Source organism: Centruroides sculpturatus, unplaced genomic scaffold (assembly GCF_000671375.1).
Source record: "Centruroides sculpturatus isolate CEXI.00-Female unplaced genomic scaffold, Cexi_2.0 scaffold38, whole genome shotgun sequence".
Lineage (NCBI taxonomy): Eukaryota > Metazoa > Arthropoda > Arachnida > Scorpiones > Buthidae > Centruroides > Centruroides sculpturatus.
This window is the reverse complement of record NW_019384306.1, coordinates 306,027-323,002: the sequence shown is the minus strand read 5'-3', so window position 1 is coordinate 323,002 and position 16,976 is coordinate 306,027. Positions and strand designations below refer to the sequence as shown.

General features: G+C 27.9%; 1 protein-coding gene and 1 long non-coding RNA gene across 4 annotated transcripts in view; both read right to left on the bottom strand.

Moving 5' to 3' along the window:
• LOC111619218 overlaps positions 1-3,286 on the bottom strand; it is a 10,801-nt gene extending 7,515 nt beyond the window's left edge. For both annotated transcript variants that reach the window (XR_002755710.1, XR_002755709.1), the window contains exon 1: positions 3,247-3,286. This is a non-coding gene — a long non-coding RNA (uncharacterized LOC111619218). The remainder of the gene's footprint in view (positions 1-3,246) is intronic.
• Positions 3,287-3,753: 467 nt separating this feature from the next.
• On the bottom strand, positions 3,754-16,976 carry LOC111619204 (serine/threonine-protein kinase PRP4 homolog). 2 transcript variants are annotated; one of them, XR_002755708.1, is made up of 10 exons: positions 16,816-16,976; positions 16,581-16,734; positions 16,398-16,512; positions 16,083-16,321; positions 15,810-16,013; positions 12,430-12,465; positions 5,944-6,089; positions 5,182-5,244; positions 4,290-4,428; positions 3,754-3,914 (listed from the first exon to the last, which is right to left on the bottom strand). XR_002755708.1 is itself a non-coding variant. In XM_023360898.1 (7 exons), the coding sequence occupies exons 1-5, from the start codon at positions 16,923-16,925 to the stop codon at positions 15,810-15,812; spliced, it is 822 nt and encodes a 273-aa protein (XP_023216666.1). In that variant the 5' UTR covers positions 16,926-16,976; the 3' UTR covers positions 5,191-6,089; positions 12,430-12,465. The 2 variants fall into 2 exon arrangements, 1 of the variants encoding a protein (XP_023216666.1); XM_023360898.1 differs by lacking the exons at positions 3,754-3,914; positions 4,290-4,428 and having other exon boundaries at positions 5,191-6,089.

Below are 16,976 nucleotides of genomic sequence, written 5' to 3'. Positions count from 1 at the left end.
AAAAAAAACAAAAATATAAATATATAAATAAATAACGATATTATAAAGTATAATAGACACCGCGCGACAACTTCAGCGCGATAAAGTTATTGCGACACTCGCTATCGGCAACGGCGACAAATTAATTGACGTTTTTTTACCCCCTCCGTGAGTCGCATGGGTCTGTCATACCCATGCGACTCGTAAAGCATTTTTTTTCTAAAAAATGAGCGTTGCTATGCAAAAAATTTTAACAGCATGTTAATCTAATTAAAAAGTTTGAGGAATATTAATTTTTTCAAATTTTTCAAAAAATATTTAATAGTAAAAAATTTTGACTGAAAATCGCGTCGGGTCTGTCAGACCCATGCGACTAACAGAAGGTTAAGCTGTACTTTTATAGTAAAAAACCTTTTCGTAAATTGAAACACTAAGTAATCCAATGTATATTGTATGGTTCCCACTTGTGGTAATATACATCTAAGGATGGCATTTGTATTTTTAAGGTAGGTTATGTGCTGCTACTTGTATAATCCGTATTTTTGAATTTGTGTGTCGGGTTGTTCTGTATGTAAAAATGATTTTATGTATATTTTTAGTTGACTGAAGAGGGGCAAATGATGCCCGAAACATCTGTGTAAATGCATATGAACAAAAATTGAAATAAAGAAGTGAATCGTGCCAAGTGATTGTTATTATGTTACATTGCGCTTATAAAACAAAAATAAATGTAATAATTTGAAGCATGATCAAATTACTTGATTCTTTCAAAACTCAAAAATATATTCAGCACATTACATATATGAAATGAAAGTTAATTAAAAGTTTTTTCAACAAAAACATTATGTAAATGTCTTATTTATATATTAAACTATTTATGAGCATAGAGAGAACTGCAAAAGATTATTCTTATCTATTAAGAACACAAAGTTAAAAGCACCGTAAAAAACTAGTTTGAAAGAAATAATACTGCAATAACTACAAAATACTTTGTGTGTATTAATTCTGCAAAAACTTTGGAAATAAAAAATTAAAGTTTACATACTATGCCCAGATTATCATCAAATTTATATATTAATTTAAAATCCAGCAACAAGTTGCTTAACTTTCCTGGCAACTTTTAAAAGTTTGGTGGTGCCATCTGTTATATTTTATTAAAAACTTTTTATATTTTTGATTATTATAAAATGGTAAAAGCTTAATTTTAAGGTTAGGGATGGATTTTATAAAAAATTGTAAATGCTAATAATGAGTAAAATCTTCAATAAGTCTGACCCTACTCAAGATACAAAACATGATCCCCTTTATCTCCCAACTCCATCGAACTTTAACCATCAAAATTTAATAGCATCAATCCCCCAAATACACAAACCTCCCTGCAAAATTTCAGAAATTTTTGACAAAAGCACAGGAGTTAGTAAGCTTCAAAGAGGGTAAACAAAACTGTGCCCTACACACACACACAAACAAACCAACAAACAAACAAAATGCATACCAAAAAAAACCCATAATTTTTTTGCATTACTCAACATTTCAAGGTCCTGAGTCCAAAAATGTAAAACTCTTGAGGGTCTTTTTTTGACTGTCACACTTTCCCTCTGTTATATAAAACAGAGCCTGGAAAGTAAAAATATAGCTATTAATATAAAAAGATGGCAGAGAGATTCAAGAGTAAGGAAAATTACAACATAATGATGCATGCATACATAAATTATGTACACCTAATTCTGTTTTAACATGATTTTTTACATTATTTCTGTTTTTACATTTATATGGATTTTTTGGGACCCAAAAATATCCATATAAAAAAAGAAAATGGAAGATTGCTTCCAAACTTTAAGAATCAGTAAAAATAATAAGGTAAACCAATTAATGTAACAGGATGTGTTTAAACAAAATATTTCAATTTTGGTTAATTAATCACTTTTTTTTAATTCAACAGCAAATGGCATAAAAGAATAAAACTATTCAGTACTGAAAAAATTAGTGGAATAAGATAATGCAAGACATGAACAATCTGCCAAAGAAAAGGTGCCTTCTGGAAGGACTTTGTGATGAACTGACAAATTAGAAAAAATATTTAATAAATATATAACTACTATCAAAATGTATGGAAAATTATGACAAGCTTTTTAAATCAAAATATACTGGAAGTAATTGGAATCCTCAATTGAATCCTTGAAAGTGAGAGAGGAGTGAGTAATGGCAGAGCTTCTGATTTGCAAAGTGTGATGTTAGACTTATATAATTGGCAGGATAGTTTGCATTGTGTATATGAAAAACTAATTCTGAGTGGCCACGTGTGACATTTTTCAATATTTATTCCTTTAAATAGAGATGCTTATTCCAACTATATATATGTATGTACAGTACAGTACACACACACACTTTTCAAGATTCNTTTTGGAAATGTTGAGTCAAATTAGTCTAGAATCGATTAATTTTATGGAAGAAAAACCTTTCAAACAGCGGTAGTCCGTAAACTGCATACATGCCGGGCTGTGATTGGCTCATGTATTAAAGGACTCGTAAAACATGAATTTCATAAATTAATAAATATATAACTACTATCAAAATGTATGGAAAATTATGACAAGCTTTTTAAATCAAAATATACTGGAAGTAATTGGAATCCTCAATTGAATCCTTGAAAGTGAGAGAGGAGTGAGTAATGGCAGAGCTTCTGATTTGCAAAGTGTGATGTTAGACTTATATAATTGGCAGGATAGTTTGCATTGTGTATATGAAAAACTAATTCTGAGTGGCCACGTGTGACATTTTTCAATATTTATTCCTTTAAATAGAGATGCTTATTCCAACTATATATATGTATGTACAGTACAGTACACACACACACACACTTTTCAAGATTCTATAAAAAAATTAAAAATTAAGATGTTAGTTTATTTATAGTTTTATTTATACTGTTTTGTCAAAGAATACAGTAACAGGGAAGTTCTCAGATCACTAAAGTTTAGACACAGAGCTGCTTAAAATTCATCAACACTTTTTGCCATTGAAATACAAATTATGTAATTTTCAAAAAGCACATTAATAAATTTTAAATCTAATACTTGCTTATATCTGTTATCTATTAAAAACTATACAATTATCTTACAGATATTATGCATTTCAATAACACCAAGTTCTAATTACAGATCATGATTAAAAGTTCATTTAAAAATTAAGAAATGAAAATGATAGAATAATAATAATAATTATTATTATAGGTGTCTTATTGAATTAAAAAGCATTTAAAATACTTACTTTTGTTTAATTCATTTTCATCTTTATTGTTAGATCCTATCAAAAATTGTTAAAATGTTGAAAGTTAATATTTAAAATCTAAATAATATCAATTAAAGTTTTGATTTATAAATAAAACAAATTCTGAAATTTCATAATATAGTCTGCGCACAGCAAAAGAGTAGATATGAGTCAGCCTGAATTGGAAGGATCTCAGTCAGATAAAAGGAGATTTGTGATTAACATGTGATGTAATGTTAGAATTGAGAGTAAGTAATGAAATCTGTAAAAAAAAAAAACAAAATAAAACAATAAAATTATGATAAATATAGTATAAAAATGTTTTAGAAATGTAAAAAACAGAACAGCTGAAAGAGATCAGATTCATGTGTCACTCTCAAGGGGTAGCCACATCTCTCATCCCTTTCATCTGACATACACCCTCTTCCAGCTCAGGCTGACTCGTGTCTACTCTTTGGCTGCACAAACTATAATGATNTTAAAACTTTATTAAAAATTTCAAAAAAAGTTTAAATTTTACAATTTCAGTTGTTTGCCAAGACAAATATGTTAATTCTTTCTTTCTTTCTTTTTCTATATGTTTACGATTTTTACCTTTTGGTTTCTTCTTTAGAATCACTACTCACCATCAATTATTTTCTAAGTGGAGTAAGAATACTCCAAAAAATCTGCAAAAGAAAAAAAGTACATTAAAACTTTCTATTTAAAGAAATTAATTACTTATCTTTTAAAATTTTAAGTGGAATTTTGTAATTTAACTGTGCAACATCATGTAAACCATACTTTGCCAAGATGATAAATTTCTACAAACCTGTAAGTATCAAAAATTTTAAATCTTAAACATAAATATTAGTAATTTATCGAATTATTGTGAATCTTTAATATGAAAAACATTTTCAAATTTTTGCTTTTTTTTTTTTTTTTTGAAAGAAACTGCACAGAAATATGCAAATAACTTGCCTAAATTTAAAAATTACTTTTAAAAATTTAAATGCAGCTTTTTCTATGCAATCAATTTGTTTGTTCATTCATCATTTCCCTACCATCTTTCTCTAAACAAAACGACGAGGATGTTTCTGCATAGATGCTGGCAGATCTACCGAATAGGATAAACCAGACAACAGTTATGCCTGCCAACTTCAACACCAGAAGAACTGGATTTCATTCATCTTCTGAGTTAGCCTGGGAATATGCAGGAAGAAGAATTAAGTGATTCAAACTAATTAGAATTGTGGTACCATTCACTCTTTACATATTCATTCATTCACATCACGCGCACACACAATCACAAATTATATAATTACTACTTAATATTTTATTCGTATTTTTACCTCGAATTGACTTATTAAATTAAATGTTAAATTTGAATTGATATTTTCACGACCTCATTTATGCATTATATTAAGTGATACAAAAATAATTGAAACAATTGCAATTTTTGTATATTTAGAGAAAAACTGTCTGCATTTAAGTTAATAAAAAATTTTTAAAATTTTTTAAAATCATTTTTCCAGTATCAAATAATAATAAATGCAAATTAAGGTCATAAATTAAATGAAGTTTTCATTCAAAATAGCAAATCATTCAATATAATAAAAACATGCAATCAAATTTAATTAAACAACACAAAATGGTACAATCAAATGTTGATAGAAAGCATTTATTTAGAACCAGAATAAACTTAAAAACAATTATTTTTTTCAAATTCAAATTGATTATTAGAATTTTATAAACAAAAAGATTTAATTTTTTACTTTTTGCTCATAATTAATTGATCTGTTTCGTTATTGTATTAAAGATAAATTTCTCCAAATATCTTTGAAATTTTTTTTTATATGTGGGAAAAGCATGATACTAAACTTATAACACTTCTCCCAGATTTACAAAATTGACTATATTTTCAAAATTAATGTGAAATAAAAGAGAAGCAATTACCACATATTGTTACTGCTTTCGCTTGAGCGATGTTTATTCAGTACCTCGTCAGGCCTCTAACACCTACATGGGTAACAAAAAAGCATAAGTAATCAGACAATAATTACATGTGACATCAGATGTAAATTGTACAATGTCTCTACTGATCTTCAAATACACAATAATGATGATTGTTCTCTAAATAGACAATTTCACAATATTTTTAAGATCAGTCGCCGGGTAAGCAACCGCTAACAAACTTAAAAGGAAAAATTACCCATTACTTTTTCTGTGTCGTACTTATCTCCCATATTCACAAATATAAATACTTTTGAATGAAAAAAAGAACCGATACATAATTTCTCTATGGATGGATGCTTAATACTAAAAATCTATTCGCTTGCATAAAATCCATTCACTGTCATTAATTGATAAGATTCACAAATATTAACATTGTTTGGTAAGGGACGAAAGATGACATCTATGATGATGACAATGATGCATTCTAAACAAATGAATGGCATTAAAATGACTCTCGACAGTTCTCGGTACATTAATGTCTATCTCTTGTACAGATGAGGAGTTTTGTACAAATTATCTTAAACATTCAAAACTTTTATGATTCTACAATTTATCAGGACATTTATATATAAACTTCGACGTCGTGAAATCGAAACACATTAAATTGGCATTATATTATATAATGCTAAGGGCTGAATATATATAACATATAAATATATAAATGTATGCATGTATTTAAACATGCAATTTGTATATACGCACAGCTTTGAAAATCATCTCTTCAAAATACACACATGATCTTCATGCATAATTATTAGGGACTATTACACAAAAAGTCCTTGGTATTTGATGGATAGGTGATTTATTCTTCAAATCAGTTCTTCAGATGTCGTTAACATGCAATGCACCTATAAGAAATACAAAATTGTGATTTATAATGTAATACGAGCAATGTGAAAAATATCACTGACCTCAAAATTTTAAAATTATATAACTATTAAAGAAAATTGATAAAAGAACAGAGAGAGTGAGAGAACAATTAATAGATTCAACAAGAATGCATATTGAAATTACAAGGGTTAATTAAAAACTATAGTCATGTTAAATAAACTAATAGTACCATGTGATAGACAGCATATTTATTGCTTAAAGCAAAATATTAATTTATTGAATAGTAATTACTAACATAGGCATTAATGAATATCCTATTCTTTTCTGTAATGAATTAACTGATGTATTAAATAATAAATGAATCTAACCCATTAATTATTTCAGATACCAAACAAATAGCCAGATTCTTTTAATAAGGCTAAATAATTACTAAGCAGCTTGGCCAATTGCTGTCAAACTGCTTAGTAATTATTTAGCCTCATAGCACTATAAAGAATTCAGCTGTTTGTTTGATGTTTGATGTATTACATATTTACATTTGATTAGCAACATCTATAAAGTTTGCTATCAATTAAAGCATGATATTAAAAAAATATTCAAACTATTTATATATCAATTATTTCACTTTTTTTATAAGTCGAAGATTACTTTTGATCTATTAATATGCATAACGGATCAATACCGTTTCAATTTATTACTGAATATATCAATCCTTACTGTAAGAATTAACAATAATTTTTAAATTTACTGTAAATTTTTATCAATTGTTTTTTTTTAACTTTGTATTGAAATTTTTTTTACTTTTGAGTATCTTGTTTATTATACAAATGACTGTAAAGAAAAGAAAAACTTAATTAAAATACACAAAATTCTATTTCATTATCATCATTACATTAAATAAACCATACTACTATGAACCAAGTGCATTTTTTAATATTTAGTACATAAATACAAAATCCAGTAATTTGACACCCACCAGTAAGGTATATGTCAGATTACAGAGACGCTATTTTAATATCAGTCATACAATATTGCACATTTGTATAAAATAATATAAAATTTGAAGATATTTAACATGCATTAATAATTTTCAAAATAAAAATATCTAACAAAACAATACAAAAATTAGTATATTTTAAATTAAATTTTTTTTATCATTTTAGGATACTTTTTCTTTATTGCATATATGTTTGATGGCAATGATTATTATGTTTATTGTGTCATTCTCTGAAATACTACAGAATGAAACTTGCTTAACAATTGTGAAAGTGATTTTGTACTTTTCATTAATACAGGAATGATGGTAAATGAAAGTCATCATTTATTGTCATTCTTCCAGTAAATGAAAAATTCCTATTCAATAATGAGAAAAAAATGGTGAAAACAAATAATAATGCAAGCATTAAAAGCAAACTAAACATGAAATTATTAAGGACTTTCATATAATAGCTTTTTTAAATATTAATAAAAAGAACTGAAGAAAATCAAGATGAAATCTATCCTCAAAAGTATCAATGTTACTATATGAAAACAGCAACTTATAAGATTATTTACATAATAATGCCATAGCATGAACAAGACAGCACAGAGAATAAAGCAATGTTCTATAATAAATACATTACAAAATAAATGTAATACATGTACAAAAAAAAAGGAAAAACTAATCAAGAGATAAATTACTTGGATGTTACAATTACAGGAAAGAAAAATGAATTAGAATTTAAAACTTTTAAAAAATCTTGTTCAATACAAACAACCGTGAAATACAATTCAAATATACCATTATATATAAAACAGAATATATTCCCTATGGAATATAATAAAATTAAAAATAGAACTAGTAGAAGTATTAACATACTACCTGTCACCCGCGACTTCGTCAGCGGAGGTTTTGCAAGCAAACCCCATTTACATGTAATATTTCAATAACCATAGTAATTGTTATATAACACCTACCGCTGAAGAGAACTGCCGAGAATCAAATGAACTATTTTCAATTTGATCAATTTTCTGAAACATTTACAATCGTTCTATAATCGAACCAATATGCAATAACAAATTTGAATTTAAAACGGTTCGAACATTTTTAAAATCAAAATAGATAAAAATATTTATAACAATGTCTGAAATAAAATAAAATAAAAAACTCTTCAAACCTTTAACCGAAGTGCTTCTATTTTTAGAATTGTAAATGTTTTCGTCGCCCCTCCTGGGCACTTCCTCAGGCTATAACAAATGGGCCTTTAATATTCAAATAAACATTCGATCTAATGTTTATGATCGAAATGTTTATTTGAATATTAAAGGCCCATTCATTATAGCCTGAAGAAGTGCCCAGGAGGGGCGATGAAAACGTTCACAATTCTAAAAATAGAAGCACTCCGGTTAAAGGTTTGAAGAGTTTTTTATTTTATTTTATTTAAACACTGGTGTGTAGAGAGATTGTATAATGTCTGAAATGTTATCAATTTAATATACCTAAGTACTCAATAAAGACTAAACGTAGTTTAAAACAAAAAATCGCATCTAAAATAGTACAGTAGAAGCCGTTTTTCCAGTTAAGTCTTAATCCTCTCCCTCTCCCCCCTTGGGGGAATTCTGAAAAATCCCTTCTCAGTGTGCGTTTTCATGACGTACCCTAACTGTGTACCAAATTTCACCTCTTTAGGTTCAGCGGTTTGCTCTGGGCGATGATGAATCAGTGAGTCAGTCAGGACAAGCAATTTCATATATATAGATATAATAATATTAAAGACTTGAAGAAGAAATTCCTGTTAGACAGATATCCTAATAGATTATTTAAAATTTGGGAAGATAAAATAAATAATGAACAGAATTCTGGCATGAATAGAACAGACAATGAAAGAACTTCTAGAAAAAATAAAGAGCAAGCCAAAATAAAATATATTCCATTCCTTATATTAGGGGTTTATATGAAGAAATTAATAAGGAGATAAAAAACACCAACATAAATCTTGCTCCAAAGTATAAAAAATGTTTAGCTAGATTAAATACTAAGAAATCTACATCAAAAGGAAAACAACAGGTACATAAGATAAAAAAACATTGTATATCAAATCCCATGTACATGTGAAAATACAAAATTCTATATAGGAGAAACAAAGAGAAAGATGAAAATTAGATTAAAACAACATGTAGCAGATTTAAAACATCACAGAATTAATTCAGCTTTTCTTGAACACTGTACACTAAATAATTGCAATATTGATTAGAATAATGTTAAAATCCTACATAAAGAAAAAGAAACTTATAATAGAAAATTCAAAGAAAGTATAGGAATTTTAAAAAATAAACACTGTATAAATAAAAACTTAAGTTTAAAAATCAATGAGAACTGTTTAAAAATACTGTAAAAAATTCTTTAGAGAGAATTCACTGGAAAGCAGCTTTAGAAAGAAAAAAATTTTTTTGGAAAAATATCCTTAAAAATGGTTAAAATCATGACAGTCTTGGATTGCCATTTTAAAAGAATGCATGATTATGCAAATCACCATAAGGAAAAATGCCACCAGATGCCGAAAGACAAACAAAAAGATTCGTCAAGGTGAAGTTTAGTTCCATCNAAAAAAAACAAAAATATAAATATATAAATAAATAACGATATTATAAAGTATAATAGACACCGCGCGACAACTTCAGCGCGATAAAGTTATTGCGACACTCGCTATCGGCAACGGCGACAAATTAATTGACGTTTTTTTACCCCCTCCGTGAGTCGCATGGGTCTGTCATACCCATGCGACTCGTAAAGCATTTTTTTTCTAAAAAATGAGCGTTGCTATGCAAAAAATTTTAACAGCATGTTAATCTAATTAAAAAGTTTGAGGAATATTAATTTTTTCAAATTTTTCAAAAAATATTTAATAGTAAAAAATTTTGACTGAAAATCGCGTCGGGTCTGTCAGACCCATGCGACTAACAGAAGGTTAAGCTGTACTTTTATAGTAAAAAACCTTTTCGTAAATTGAAACACTAAGTAATCCAATGTATATTGTATGGTTCCCACTTGTGGTAATATACATCTAAGGATGGCATTTGTATTTTTAAGGTAGGTTATGTGCTGCTACTTGTATAATCCGTATTTTTGAATTTGTGTGTCGGGTTGTTCTGTATGTAAAAATGATTTTATGTATATTTTTAGTTGACTGAAGAGGGGCAAATGATGCCCGAAACATCTGTGTAAATGCATATGAACAAAAATTGAAATAAAGAAGTGAATCGTGCCAAGTGATTGTTATTATGTTACATTGCGCTTATAAAACAAAAATAAATGTAATAATTTGAAGCATGATCAAATTACTTGATTCTTTCAAAACTCAAAAATATATTCAGCACATTACATATATGAAATGAAAGTTAATTAAAAGTTTTTTCAACAAAAACATTATGTAAATGTCTTATTTATATATTAAACTATTTATGAGCATAGAGAGAACTGCAAAAGATTATTCTTATCTATTAAGAACACAAAGTTAAAAGCACCGTAAAAAACTAGTTTGAAAGAAATAATACTGCAATAACTACAAAATACTTTGTGTGTATTAATTCTGCAAAAACTTTGGAAATAAAAAATTAAAGTTTACATACTATGCCCAGATTATCATCAAATTTATATATTAATTTAAAATCCAGCAACAAGTTGCTTAACTTTCCTGGCAACTTTTAAAAGTTTGGTGGTGCTATCTGTTATATTTTATTAAAAACTTTTTATATTTTTGATTATTATAAAATGGTAAAAGCTTAATTTTAAGGTTAGGGATGGATTTTATAAAAAATTGTAAATGCTAATAATGAGTAAAATCTTCAATAAGTCTGACCCTACTCAAGATACAAAACATGATCCCCTTTATCTCCCAACTCCATCGAACTTTAACCATCAAAATTTAATAGCATCAATCCCCCAAATACACAAACCTCCCTGCAAAATTTCAGAAATTTTTGACAAAAGCACAGGAGTTAGTAAGCTTCAAAGAGGGTAAACAAAACTGTGCCCTACACACACACACAAACAAACCAACAAACAAAATGCATACCAAAAAAAACCCATAATTTTTTTGCATTACTCAACATTTCAAGGTCCTGAGTCCAAAAATGTAAAACTCTTGAGGGTCTTTTTTTGACTGTCACACTTTCCCTCTGTTATATAAAACAGAGCCTGGAAAGTAAAAATATAGCTATTAATATAAAAAGATGGCAGAGAGATTCAAGAGTAAGGAAAATTACAACATAATGATGCATGCATACATAAATTATGTACACCTAATTCTGTTTTAACATGATTTTTTACATTATTTCTGTTTTTACATTTATATGGATTTTTTGGGACAGAAAAATATCCATATAAAAAAAGAAAATGGAAGATTGCTTCCAAACTTTAAGAATCAGTAAAAATAATAAGGTAAACCAATTAATGTAACAGGATGTGTTTAAACAAAATATTTCAATTTTGGTTAATTAATCACTTTTTTTTAATTCAACAGCAAATGGCATAAAAGAATAAAACTATTCAGTACTGAAAAAATTAGTGGAATAAGATAATGCAAGACATGAACAATCTGCCAAAGAAAAGGTGCCTTCTGGAAGGACTTTGTGATGAACTGACAAATTAGAAAAAATATTTAATAAATATATAACTACTATCAAAATGTATGGAAAATTATGACAAGCTTTTTAAATCAAAATATACTGGAAGTAATTGGAATCCTCAATTGAATCCTTGAAAGTGAGAGAGGAGTGAGTAATGGCAGAGCTTCTGATTTGCAAAGTGTGATGTTAGACTTATATAATTGGCAGGATAGTTTGCATTGTGTATATGAAAAACTAATTCTGAGTGGCCACGTGTGACATTTTTCAATATTTATTCCTTTAAATAGAGATGCTTATTCCAACTATATATATGTATGTACAGTACAGTACACACACACACACACTTTTCAAGATTCTATAAAAAAATTAAAAATTAAGATGTTAGTTTATTTATAGTTTTATTTATACTGTTTTGTCAAAGAATACAGTAACAGGGAAGTTCTCAGATCACTAAAGTTTAGACACAGAGCTGCTTAAAATTCATCAACACTTTTTGCCATTGAAATACAAATTATGTAATTTTCAAAAAGCACATTAATAAATTTTAAATCTAATACTTGCTTATATCTGTTATCTATTAAAAACTATACAATTATCTTACAGATATTATGCATTTCAATAACACCAAGTTCTAATTACAGATCATGATTAAAAGTTCATTTAAAAATTAAGAAATGAAAATGATAGAATAATAATAATAATTATTATTATAGGTGTCTTATTGAATTAAAAAGCATTTAAAATACTTACTTTTGTTTAATTCATTTTCATCTTTATTGTTAGATCCTATCAAAAATTGTTAAAATGTTGAAAGTTAATATTTAAAATCTAAATAATATCAATTAAAGTTTTGATTTATAAATAAAACAAATTCTGAAATTTCATAATATAGTCTGCGCACAGCAAAAGAGTAGATATGAGTCAGCCTGAATTGGAAGGATCTCAGTCAGATAAAAGGAGATTTGTGATTAACATGTGATGTAATGTTAGAATTGAGAGTAAGTAATGAAATCTGTAAAAAAAAAAACAAAATAAAACAATAAAATTATGATAAATATAGTATAAAAATGTTTTAGAAATGTAAAAAACAGAACAGCTGAAAGAGATCAGATTCATGTGTCACTCTCAAGGGGTAGCCACATCTCTCATCCCTTTCATCTGACATACACCCTCTTCCAGCTCAGGCTGACTCGTGTCTACTCTTTGGCTGCACAAACTATAATGATAATATTTAACAATTAAACATCTGTGCATAAAAAACGTATATATGAAGTGTTATAAATTGATTAAACTAAATTAAAAATAATTTAAATATATTTTCCATGTTTTAAATTATCTTAATATTTACTTCAAGTGGATACATGAATTTCAGTATTTATTCATTTACAAATCCTGTTTGATTGAAAGGAATTATAAATGCACCTTTTTGCAGTAGCTGTTCACATTGCACTGGTTTTTGCTATCTGTTCAATTTATAACTATTTTTGATGACTAGGGACAATCAAAGACAGTGGACTTATAATTTTTTTTATACTTTTAATATGTCCGAAATTAGGTTTCTAATTTTTAGTTATGTTGTTAGTCAACAATATATAATAACTTTTATATAATAACCGTGATACAGTTTCTAAGAATCCAAGTATCCTGATGTAAAGTTACTACATCTTACTATTTAATTTGTTTCTTTATCAAGGTTAACAATAATCAGTCCGCCTTGTTAAAACCAGATGGACTGATTATTGCTCCCTCCATGCTAATGTCTACTTATGCCATTATATTTAATTGCAAAACTTTCATACTACTGACATATTTTATGCTTAACAGATTTGCAAAGAACAATGCTACATATGTTTTATATAACATTTGAATATAATTTTAACTTTTGTCTACAATGTTTTGCTTTTGTTTAACAAGCAATTAAATAATTGTTACATCGTTACAATAGCAGACTGCAATTTTTAATATTCTTAATTTATTTCATATATGCTCGCTACCTCAAATTAGTAGTAGCTTGCCCCTATACATCATACTTTTCCTTTAACGATACAGTTGTGCAAATAATCTATTAACTCATTTCAGGGGAAAAGCTTTGAATTGAAATAACATGACTTCCAGTTTGCATCAGAAGTTTGTATATACAGTAGACCCCTATAAAATGGGTTCATATAATGCAAATTCGTATATAGCAACGAAAAAATTGTGACCATATTCTTATAAGGATGCTAAAAGAAACTCATAAAATACGGTAAAATGTCATCGCCGACTCGTGTCGCAACAGGATTGGTCAAATCTAGACCAATAGCGGATATTGCACAAACTGTTGAGATTAAACAAGCAGCGGACCTACTAAAAACCAATTATTATTTAACGGCCATAAAAATTATATTTATATTAATTAATGATGTCTCCAAAGTTCAGCAAATTTTTCACAGAAAAATGAGTTATCGGGAAACACATGCCCGCTGTTTGATGCGCTGCTCTGCAACTAAAACAAGCTTAAGCAATGGCATCGTCGAACAGTGCACACTCGGTAAGTAATCCTACAATTTTTTGTTTATAGCATAGTTTATATGGATTATTCCCAAAAAATTATACATGTTTTGGAAATGTTGAGTCAAATTAGTCTAGAATCGATTAATTTTATGGAAGAAAAACCTTTCAAACAGCAGTAGTCCGTAAACTGCATACATGCCGGGCTGTGATTGGCTCATGTATTAAAGGACTCGTAAAACATGAATTTCATAAAAAGCGGAACATATCTACAGTGTTATAGGGGGGTCAACTGTACTTAATCAGGGTCTCCAGCCCCTAAGGTTTCCAGGTTTCCATATCCGGTCTCATCTTTCTTCTACCTGACTCTATTCTTGAGATTAAGGAAAGATGGATGGACAAATGACAGTAGAAATTTATAGGTCTACAATTTATTTCAAATTGCAGCTCAGTTAGTTATAGAATCTGAGGAAAGTCGAGAAAGTACTAAATAAATCTGAAGTATTATATGGTAAGATGACCAATTGTCCTCCTTTGTAAGTTCTGTCCTCCCTCGAAAAGTGTCCTCCTATATGTCCTCCCTTTTGATATTTGAAGATTAATCTGTAAATCTCTATATTCGATCAAAGCGAAACCAATCCGTAGTGTGTGATGTGATATGATGTGTTTGTATTTAACATGAGTCATCAAGGCTCTGTACAGTGCAACGAGATGCAATTATGAGAGACATGCTCTTTGCACAGGAGGCCTTGAGAGAGAGAGAATGCGCAAATGGCTTTGTTTACTTTTTATCAAAACATGACATGGCACCTATGCATGCAGTAGACATTATTATAGTGTATTACTGTTGTAATGAATAAAATGTTTTTTATTTACAATATTTTTTTTCCTTCAATTTATTAGTGTCCTTTTCATTGTAAAAAAGTTGGTCACCTTATATACGAACATCTGAAATAACATAACTCAGTTTCCATTAACTTTAAAGGATTGGCTATCTCTCTTTGTATTAATTTAGCATATTAGCAGCACAACACAGAATTTAGAGTAAAGACAAAGTAATAGCATTTACGAAATTTATCAGTAGACAGCTAAAGTTAAATATAGTTGAATTATAACCACATATTTCTTGATCCAGTATATTAGAAGTCCAATCAATGTGATATAAATATCCAATGGCTAATTTTCTTTGAACCAAATTTCAACAAAAACAAAAATTGCTTATATATATAAAACTTAAAAATTAAAACAAGAAAACATTTTCATGTCATTAAATTAAATTCTATTTATCAGATTTATAATCAATTATTTTCGAAATCTAAATGAAGATAATTAACAACTGATTAAACCATTTAGAAAGCATTATTTTCAAATTATTGCTATTTTACTATCACAATTCTAATTCTATTTCTAAAATATCCTAAAAAATGAAAACAAATTGGCCACTTAAATGATAATTTTTATATTATATTATGATCAAAATCATTTTTGTTCTGAAGTTCATTACATTAAAAACATTAAACTGACAAGGTAACCTTTAATTAAATAAATTTAACAAAATTTTTATTTTATTAAAAAGAAAGAGATAATGATTATATCTAGCTCCCTCGGTATTACATTATTTCAAACTTAATCATACTTACTTATATTTTTTCTTGTATAAATGGATGGGTCAAAGCATGATTAATTGATACTCTCTTTGCTGTATCTAGCATTAGTATTTTTTCCAGAAGATCTTTCAACTGGCAAACTTTCCGATACTGGTCATCCGGTAAACGCTGACTACCGATTAATTCAGCTTGTAAATCTCTGCTGGCATTAATATTTGTTAAAACCACAACTTTCTCCTACAAAAAAATGTAGATTTTATTGTAGTATTTTTGAGAGAGAAATATGATAAATTTCAAGTATCTTACCCTTTCTGTAACTTTATCAACTTCATGAGATAAGAAGTTACAATTACTGTCGAAATGTTGTTCTCTAAAAGCACCTTTTCGTATTAATTTGTTTGGAAATTTTCCTTTTAAATCCATGAAAAATTTTAACATTTGATTATTCGATTTTCCAGCAAACATAATTTTTCCTGTGTATAATTCATACAACGTACATCCAACGCTCCACATATCAATTCCAAAATCATATCCTAATCCAAGAACTAATCAAAAGAAAATCAGTTTGTTAAATATTATACTTAATCACAGCACATTTTTTAAAGTGAATAAATAACTTACTAATTTCGGGAGCTCTGTAAAAACGGCTGACAAGATAAGGTGTTATATCATTTTCTGCTACGTGTGAAGCAGAACCAAAATCACATAATTTCAGTACTAATTTACTTTCATTAACCTAGAATAATATAGAAATTAAGTTTTATATCTACGGAACAAAAAGTATTTTTTTTTTAAATCACTTACTAGAATATTATCTGGCTTAATATCTGCATGCAAAATATTGCATCTTTTCATAAGTTTTAGTGCTAAAAATAGTTGCTGACTATAAGATCGGACAGCTTTGATATGTAATCCAACATCTTTTCCATATTTCTTCAAAACTTCCCTAAGATTCATACTGCAAATTCATAATGATTATTAAAATCATTTTTTAAGTATTTAATAAAATTAAATGATTACATAAAAATCCTTTACACACCTTAATGGTTCAAACACTAAGCATAAATGTTGTTTATGAAAAAAATGCCTGAATAATCGTAAGCAATGAAATTTATCATCAGGATCTGCATCATTTAATCGTCTAAGCATTTCTAGTTCTTTAAGTCCAGTTTTATGCCTTTAAAAAAATTAAAAAGTAAA

Bases quoted from the DNA above. Each gene is read 5' to 3' on its own strand.
- LOC111619204 (XM_023360898.1), bottom strand. From the start codon at position 16,925: ATGCTTAGACGATTAAATGATGCAGATCCTGATGATAAATTTCATTGC. The intron at 16,513-16,580 runs GTAAGTGATTTA...ATATTATTCTAG, and splicing joins TTAAGCCAGATAATATTCTA to GTTAATGAAAGTAAATTAGT. The intron at 16,014-16,082 runs GTAAGATACTTG...ATTTTTTTGTAG, and splicing joins TTGATAAAGTTACAGAAAGG to GAGAAAGTTGTGGTTTTAAC.